We start from the raw sequence: 8,888 nt of genomic DNA on the forward strand, positions 1-8,888 counted from the left end.
ACAGTTTCAGTACGACAATTTTTTTTTTTTTTTTTTTTTTTATGGTATCAGTATTTGAAACAAAACCATTTTGGTATGTACTAAACTGTATCTAAATACTAGAACCATATCGAATATCAAAACTGTACATGCTGCATACCAAATTATTAATTACATATACGTAAAAGGCCAAAAAAGGACAAAAATATTAAATAGAAACCGTATTCCTACCAAATAAGGTATTCGTATCAGTATTGAAATATAGGAATCTCTCGACATAGTATAATTTTGGTATATACTCTTGCTCTGTTGTAAAAGAAGCTGAATTTATTAGCGAGCAGAGTGATTTATGTCCATCCAATGGGTAGGAGGCCTTGAACATGCACCACAACATGGACTTAAATCCTTTGTGGTGAGCAATGAGCGGCAGTGAGGGTCCAACGGTTGGGAGGGCCTCGACATGTACCCTAGCCACTGAATCCTCATTGTCGTTTATTGCCTCCCGCAATGGATTTTTGTGGCCCAACACATGGGCGGACATCCCAGGTCTACTCAATCGTCGGATGGTTCCTTGAATGGCCAGTATTTGGAGAGGATCTTTTTCCGATAACATACCCACGACCAAGATTAGAGAGTGAGGTATTTACTGCAAAATGGTATTAATGGTGGTTGCATTATCAGACTCCACCACCAAAATTGAAACCCCCTCCACCAAAGCCACAATCATATATCAAATGGCTAAGGCTTTACCAGCTAGCATTTCTGAGAACTGCACAAGATCAAACCTAGGAAAGATGGGAGAGCCAAAGAATTCTGCAAAACCACCCTATAAAAACTGGATGAGGAACACCTAGGGGTGTCAATGGGCCAAGCCCAACCCTAAGGTCTCTTAACTCAACCCAAACCCTGCCCAGAGCCCTAGGTCGGGCTGGGATATCTCAACCCAAGCCCAACTCTTTCAGGTTTAGCTTAACCTAGCCCAGGCCTTATGGACTCTGATTGGCCCAGGCTTAACCCAATCCAGGCCAGCCCAATACTATTGGTTATTTGGTTGCTTTCGCAGAGGTCAAAGACCAAAGTTTTTGTATATATGTAGATTGTGGAACATGAAAGATTTTTTGTAGACCTTTTTCTGTAAGTACCTATATAATTAGTTAAAATATTTATATTGTTATATACTTAATATACAAGGTTGGATTGGGTTGAGACTTCAACCCCCCCCCCCCCCCCCCCCCCCCCCCCGGTATAGGGCCTGAAATTTTCAACATTAGTTCACCCTATGGGCTAAAATCTCAGCCCAGTCATTGAGCCTGAATAGAGCGGTTTCAAGTTGATCGACACCCATAGGAATACCCAATTGGGGTGGAGGTGGAGGTGGGGGTGGGAGTGGGACCGGGTCGGGGTGAGCGGTGTGGGGGTGGGAGGGTGACCAACACCGAGAAGATTAGTAATCAAATCGGTTTATCAGACGATTGAATTCCATACAAACGATTTTAGCCAAGAAACCCTAAAATCGGTGTTTTTCAAAACGCACTGATTTTTGCTAGGGTTTCCAAACAGACCGTTAAGTTTCCGTTCCGGTTAAAACTCAGGTTTTGCTAGGGTTTTAGAGGGTGAGTCTCTTTGTTCTTCCTTTCTTCCTTTCTTCCTTTCTCGTATCCGTTGAAGAGCCTCTTACGGCTTTCATGGCTTCGAGCGACTCTCCTGTTCCTCTCCCTGCTCCATCTTCAACATCATCTAGGGTTAGCTCAGGAATCGTTGGAAAAGCGGTTGATGCGCTTCTGAAATGGAATGAATCAAAGAAGAAAAAGCTGGAGAAAGCCCAGTTGTTAGAGCAAGATGACTTCCTCTATCTCATTCTAACCCTCAAGAAGATCCCTGCAAATGGTCGCACAAACCCTTACAAGATCCCTCTATCACACCCTCTCCACTCCCCAGAAGAGGAACTCTGTCTCATCATCGACGATCGCTCCAAAAATCGTCTCACCTCTGAAGCCGCCAAAAAGAAAATCCAGGCCGAAGGAATCCCCATCTCGAAGGTCCTCAAGCTTTCTAAGCTTAAAACAGATTATCGCCCATTCGAGGCCAAGCGCAAGCTCTGCAGCTCCTATGATCTCTTCTTTGCCGATAAACGGATCATTCCTCTCCTTCCAAAGCTATTGGGGAAAGAGTTCTTCAAGAAAAAGAAGATTCCTATACCAGTCGATTTAACCCACCAGAACTGGAAGCAGCAGATTGAGTATGCTTGTGGGTCTGCTCTTCTGTTCTTGAGGACCGGCACTTGTAGCGTTCTTAAGATCGCTAGGGTCTCTCAGAGCCGAGACGAGATTGTTGCTAATGTTGTTTCTGCCATTGATGGGACTACGGAGATCATACCAAAGAAGTGGGCAAATGTTCGTTCTTTTCACTTGAAGATGTCTGAGTCTCTGGCATTGCCGCTTTATCAGTCTGTTCCTGATATGGTTTTGAAAATTGACGGGATTAACAAGAAAGAAGAGAGTAAAGAAGAATTATCTGCTGGGGAGTCTGGGAAGGATGCTAAGCTGAAGGATGGGAAGAAGTCGGGAAAGAAGAAACTCGCGAAGAAAGGGAGGATCCATGAAGTTCGATACATGGATAATAATCCTGACGAGTTGCTGGGAGGCGATGAATTGGGTGGCGATGAGGATTCTGACGATGGCGAGGATAATGATAGTTATGATTTGGGCACTGCTGAATTGACGGGGAAAAAGCGGAAGAAAGTGCATCGGGTGAAGGAGGACAGTGTTCTTAATGAGTTGAATGGTGAGAAACAACCAAAGAAACCAGAGAAGGTGAACAAGGGGGATGCTGTGAAAAAGAAGAAGGGCCGAGTTTCTTCAGAGAGTGGGAGTGAAGCAGCAGCAGTTGACCATGAAACCAGTGGTGCCATGAATGTTGCTGATGGACCAAAGAAGATTAAAAAAGGTAAACTTGGGAAGTTGGAGGGTGTTGAAATGAAGATTAAGTATAGGAAGAGTACTAGTAAACAAACGTAAGGCACCATGGTTTAGGCTAGCCTTATCTATCAGCTGGGGTGCCCCCTCCCTGTAATCAAGTACGCCTGTGTTCTAGAAGTCCTCTGCGGTTTTTATTTATGCAATCAATTTTGGTATTTTGTTGTCATTCCTTTTTATTAGTTTATTAGTCAGTGATTACTGTAAGCAACTGAGATTTGATGATCAGAGTTACTATGCAACTTAATGGAAATATAATCTTTAACTCCATTAGTGTTTTTTTTCTTATGACGTTTGAGGTTTTTTTCACGTTCATTACTTTGGCTTACTTCTTATGACATGATATAAATTCCTATCTGTACGTTTAATTCATGTTTTAATCATACTCTTAGAATTTTAATACAAGGATCTCACAATTTGTTGCCAAAATTAACCATGCGGATTATGATTTTAGTTAGTTTTAATTGTTGGGAAAGACAAGTCAAGCCTTTTCCACTGTAGTGAGAGATGTATCTCCTAATTGCATGGTGGGATAGATTATTATATTATTAATTATGTAGCTTGGTGATTTAAAATTTCAAATCTTGGCTATTTTAGTGTATCATGTTTCAGTTTTATTTGTTCGTCTCTGTATAATACGGAAATACAATATCATATCAAACAAATAAGAAACGGGAAGGAGCAGTGGCCAGTTAAATTACTTGTATAACTGATGAATTTATGAAAGGGAAAGAAAAGTATTATTTGTTTTCATAATGTCTTTGTATGACTATTATCCTTCAGCCAACAAGTTGATTATTTTGGTTTTGTTGCTTTTCACAATATTGAAGTTGGGTGCATTCATTTCCTTATTATAGCTCACTAGTGTTAAAAAAAATGCTAGTTTGTGAACTTAGTGTGTATTTTATATGCTTCCATATTTGGGGTATCAAAAGTTCTATGGATAACAAGAATTGAAAATCTATTTGGAGTTTTCAGTTGAAGCAGGGAGCTTTCGGTTGGCATCTATAATCCATGGATAGGAAGGATTTTCTTAATCTCTATTTGTGATGTTTACCGCAATAAATATATCTTTAAAATGAATTGGTAAACAGTAAACTTCATTAGGAGCCCAGAGTCATCTCAAACTAGAAGAGTGTGGAAATCTAAAAGCTTGTATAAGTCTTTAAATTTGAAGTCATCAACAGCTCCAGCTAATAATTTCCACCATCAAGCCAGTGACGGTGCAGAAATAATGATCAAGTAGAATCAATCCGTAAAGTAGGGGAAGAATTTGTGAAGAGAAAAAGGTCAGCAAGGTAAAGGGTAGAGTGTTATGTCGGGTAATTTATGCTGCGTTGCAAAATTATTTTGCCTTTCTTTCTGTGCATTTGGAAGGTTAAGTGTTTCAGAGGACAGGTGCTGAGAACTTTGAATTGATATCCAGAGGTGCTACCTGAGTTGGATTCAATACAAATGAAACCGGAAAAACCTGACATTAGGAAATCCAAATGAAACCAGAAATACGTGGCATTAGGAATTAGTTGCCCTGTCACTAGGAATGTAGCGTGAGATACTAATCTAATTAGTCCGAAGAGGACTTGCTGTACGTAATAGAAATGCTTTCTCTGGTTAGCATGGACATAATCACTTCGAACCTGTGAATTTACACACAACAAAAATACTTCATCTGCAACCATAACTGTGGTTCTTTCAGTTTTATAAATGTTATAACTGCAGTTCTCTATTCTGGGATTGGCTTTATCTTTCTTTATTAGAAGATAAAGATTGCAGTGTTTCATCCCCTGGGAAGCAGGTTTTACTCTGAATCTCCAATATGTCAAAGAACATGGCTGGGCATGAACTCACAACACTGTATGTGCACCCTGTAATGGGACTAGCTGCAAGAACCATGCCTAGTTTGAGAGGAACACTGGTCATTGAACCAGGAATTAAGTGCTTTTGTTTATTAGTACTAACAACTTGATTGTGTACTGTACCAGACATACAAAACTAGTACAAATTAATTGCTTTCTTTCTCTCAACAAAACCTGTGCCAAACACAGTAAATTGAACCAAGTCTTTTGGTTTGTGTGTGAGGGGGGGGGTCTGTTACATCATGAGAAGACACTGTCCTAACCTAAGAGTTTTCAGAACATCCCTTTCATTGCTTTGTGTTGGAGATCATGATCTGAAATCTCATAAACAGAGACTAACAGTAAACAATCAAGAACAAAATCAAATGTAATGCGATGTCAATGTTACTTTTAAGACTACCAGAGTTTTGATATGGTCAAACTAGAAGGTCTTAGAAGGCAAAAAATGATCTTTACAGGAATTCATGAACGCTCTGAGTTTTCCATTGCAATGTGATGAAGAGAGAAGCTCTTCACTCATGAGTTCTAGTGCTTGGATGAGACTCTTAAAACAGTGGGAGGTAGTTCCGACATTGTCTGACGGATAGGTTACCATGGCATCATAGTGGTGGGATTCCTTAAAATCTTTTCTGTACATGAACCCTGAGATGTTGAAAGTGCGAAGACAGGTAAAAGAGAAGACAGCAGAACGTGTCAGTAGATGCTTTAGCATCTGATATGAATGTCATCATCGCCATCGGTACCATGGAATTATTAGGGAGGGGTAGTTTCGAGGTTAGATTAGAACAGGTTCATTCAAGGAACCATAGGCAAGGTAGAATCCTGGTTTATCCCTTCTTGTGATTATAATTTATATGCATCACTCAAATTTAAATTGGGTTCGTGTTCTCCAACTCAAAATGAGGAAAAGATGGTGGGTTAGGGTATTGGCAGGTTGGGATTTTGCTGTCTTTAGTAGTGTTATCATGACACACATGTATAGAGGACTTTTCCCGATGTGCTTTTTTACACCCCCTCCCCCCACCCCCCCCCCCCCCAAAAAAAAAATTTCAAACAGTCTATATGTTATGCACATAATAGAAATTGCAAACATTGTACATAGAGATAAAAGGTTTGCCAAGAGATTATTATGATTTGCATTGGCTATTACTTAGATACCATTGTGCTACTCTCATTTCAGTGGTGATGCCTTTGGAACATTGAAGAAAGGATCTGGTATGCATTACTATCTACACAATACTTTTGGGATATCTTGGCTGGCTTACACTTATTGTCTTGAATCTTATCTGCTTGTTTGTTACTATGTATTGTTTTCTCTTTCTACTCCCTGCACTCCCCTTTCTCCTTTGATTTTGTCCAGTGTCAACCTTATACATTTTCTCTTTTGTACCAATAAAAATTGATTATTCAGTAGAAAAATACTCTCTAGTCTCTATATAGCCATGAACTTTTTTTTTTGGTGGATGACTCGAATGAATCAAATCCATGCCTCTGCTAACTCATTTATGGATAGGTGTGTGTGGGTCTCGGGAGGGCAGCTCTGTTGTATTTTCAAACATTATGTCAAATTCGTTGCAATTCTATGATATATTACAGAAATTTGATCTCGGTATGATTCACTAAAATTGAAATTTTATGTTTTGGTTACAACTGAATTGCCTAGTTGGTTAGCGTCTGTCTCGTTGTAGCAAGCATTGGGTCTTGGTCTCAATTTCGAGTCCTCCCCACCGCATTTGCCCTTATTCGAACAAGTACCTAGCGCACTTAGTAGAGTGTGGAGCATTACATCCAACCAAACAACTTTGTTAAATTAATTTCACTTCACTTCCATTGCAACAAACGACTTAAAATAGAAATTTTTGTCCCTTCACTTCCCTTCACCATTTTCTTTGCAACCAAAGAGGGCCTAAGGTTGAGGGTTAAGATTTGTTCCATATCTTTGTAGCTGTTCTTAGATTAATGCTCTATGTCTAGTATCAATATTATAATTTTGGAAATCAGATTATTTTTAGTACAACTGTTAAGCATTTTTAAATAATTAGGAAAATAAATTTTAAATTCTCAAGCATCTCTTTTATTCCCTTCTTTGTGGCCAAGTCAAAAGTACAGTGGGTTTACAATGACTCTTGCTTATTGGATATCCTCATAACTATATTCCTTGAAAAAAGATTACAAGAAATGTTAAAGATCTGGGATGCTAATAGCTTTTAGGGAGCAGGTTCTCTGAGCAAGCAGAGGGTATGTAACCTCTCATATTGATTTTTAAAATTATTATTTTTCTCTCTTTGAGCCAATTAATATAATACTAAATGTGAGGAAGTGTATGAACAGGGCAAAAAAAAGTGTGTGATACCAAAACCTATTTGTGATTACGAGGATCAGAAGATTATCTCGACCTAAGGTATCTTAATCAGTCAAAACACATGAGTAGTGTGCATCATGGTCACCTTGTAGCATGCTTGTAAAACTATCCTCTTTCAAATTTCATGTAGAATTAAGGAGATAATGTAATTGAGGAAGTTGATCCAAAAACCAGTTCAGAATATGATGTAGCTAGCAGATCAGGATTAATTAACACTTTTACTGGGATCATGTATTAGAAGGCTAATCAACACACTATCAAGTTGGTCCACAAATGAGAAGAGCTTGTAGAATGGGATCTTCTGTTCATCATCTCCCTCAGCAGATTCCCATATATGTCCTTCACCTCCTACCACTTCATGGATTTGTTTTCATAGATTTTTCCTTAATCTCCTTCCTTTCTAGAGTTCTTTGCTTAAGTGATAAAATCTTCCTCAAGTGTACAAATTAACTGATAAACAAGAGAAAAGTTTTAATTCACGGAAACGATTATGATTAAGATTTTGAAAGAACACAGTAAGGTGTAATGGTATATAATGTCTTGTATTCTATCATTTGTAAAAATAACTGATTTAGAAAGTCCGCAAAGTACTAGAATCAGACTCCACAACATAATAATTGTACCCTGTCATAGGACTTGCTGCAAAAACCATGCCTAGTTTAAGGGGAACACTGGTCATTGAACAAGGAATTAAGTGCTTTTGCTAAGTAGTTCAAAAAAAATTTGTGTCGCTGTACCAAACAAAGTAGTACTAATTAAGTGCTTTCTTTCTCTCAACAAAACCTGAGCCAAATAGAGTCTATTGAACCAAGCCTTTTTTGGTTTATATGTGAGGGGGGGTGTGTTGCATCATGAGAAAACACTGGCCTAATCAAAATTAAATGCAAGGCGATGTCAACTTTACTTTTATCCTTTCTACAAAAAAAAAAAAAAAAAAAAAAAAAAAAAAAACCCTTTACTTTCATCCCAGTGGTAGGCTGCAAGATTGTTGAGCTCTAATGGAGGTCCAGGCATGGTCGTAGGTCCCACCCTTCCTTGTAACCCCATTTTCTTGAAAAAAATTAATTGTAGTATCGCAATAAGTGTGGTCTTGTTGACTCCTTATTGACCCCTCATGTGGGTCCCTTGTTTGGACCCGTCATGGGTCGCTATGTGTTATCCTTATTGGATCTTGCTTGACCTAGAGGCCATTGAACTAGCTGGGAAAAAAAAATCCTTTGGTTGTCTTAGAATGCTATAACATGATCTTTTCATGAATGGTCAGAGTTTTCTATTGCAACACGATGAAGATAGAAACTCTACAGTCATGGGTTCCAGTGCCTGGATGAAACTCTTAAATAGTGGAAGGAAGTTCATACATCCATACAAAGGATAAGTTGCCATGGCATCCTACTGCTGGGATTCCTTTCACATGTGGAAAAGGAAAGCTTTTATGCCTATGAATGATGAGATTTTGAAAATTGAAAGACGAGTAAGAGAGAAGAAAGTAGAACATCTCGACATTTGAAGGTTTAAGCATGTGATATGAATATCATCATTACCATCGGTACCATGGAATTATAAAGATAGGAGATGGGAGTATAACCATGTTTTACCCAAAAATCCAATCAAGTGATCACTTCACAAGTGCGTGCAAGAAAAACTTTGCCATCTGATTATATAAAAAATCTTGGTTAAAGTGGCCTTAGTTACCTGGTGTATCATATGCATGGCTTT

General features: G+C 38.8%; 1 protein-coding gene across 1 annotated transcript; it reads left to right on the top strand.

Moving 5' to 3' along the window:
* Positions 1–1,552: 1,552 nt before the first annotated feature.
* LOC122060559 (putative ribosome biogenesis protein C8F11.04) lies at positions 1,553–3,224 on the top strand. The gene has a single exon (XM_042623691.1). It carries the CDS (start codon positions 1,665–1,667, stop codon positions 2,994–2,996), a length of 1,332 nt encoding a protein of 443 aa, XP_042479625.1. The 5' UTR covers positions 1,553–1,664; the 3' UTR covers positions 2,997–3,224.
* The last annotated feature ends 5,664 nt before the right edge of the window (positions 3,225–8,888 follow it).

The sequence above is a fragment of the Macadamia integrifolia genome, chromosome 14 (genome assembly GCF_013358625.1).
Source record: "Macadamia integrifolia cultivar HAES 741 chromosome 14, SCU_Mint_v3, whole genome shotgun sequence".
In the NCBI taxonomy this organism is placed as follows: domain Eukaryota; kingdom Viridiplantae; phylum Streptophyta; class Magnoliopsida; order Proteales; family Proteaceae; genus Macadamia; species Macadamia integrifolia.

Excerpts from the sequence above, each read along its gene's own strand:
- LOC122060559 (XM_042623691.1), top strand. The coding sequence starts at position 1,665 with ATGGCTTCGAGCGACTCTCCTGTTCCTCTCCCTGCTCCATCTTCAACA.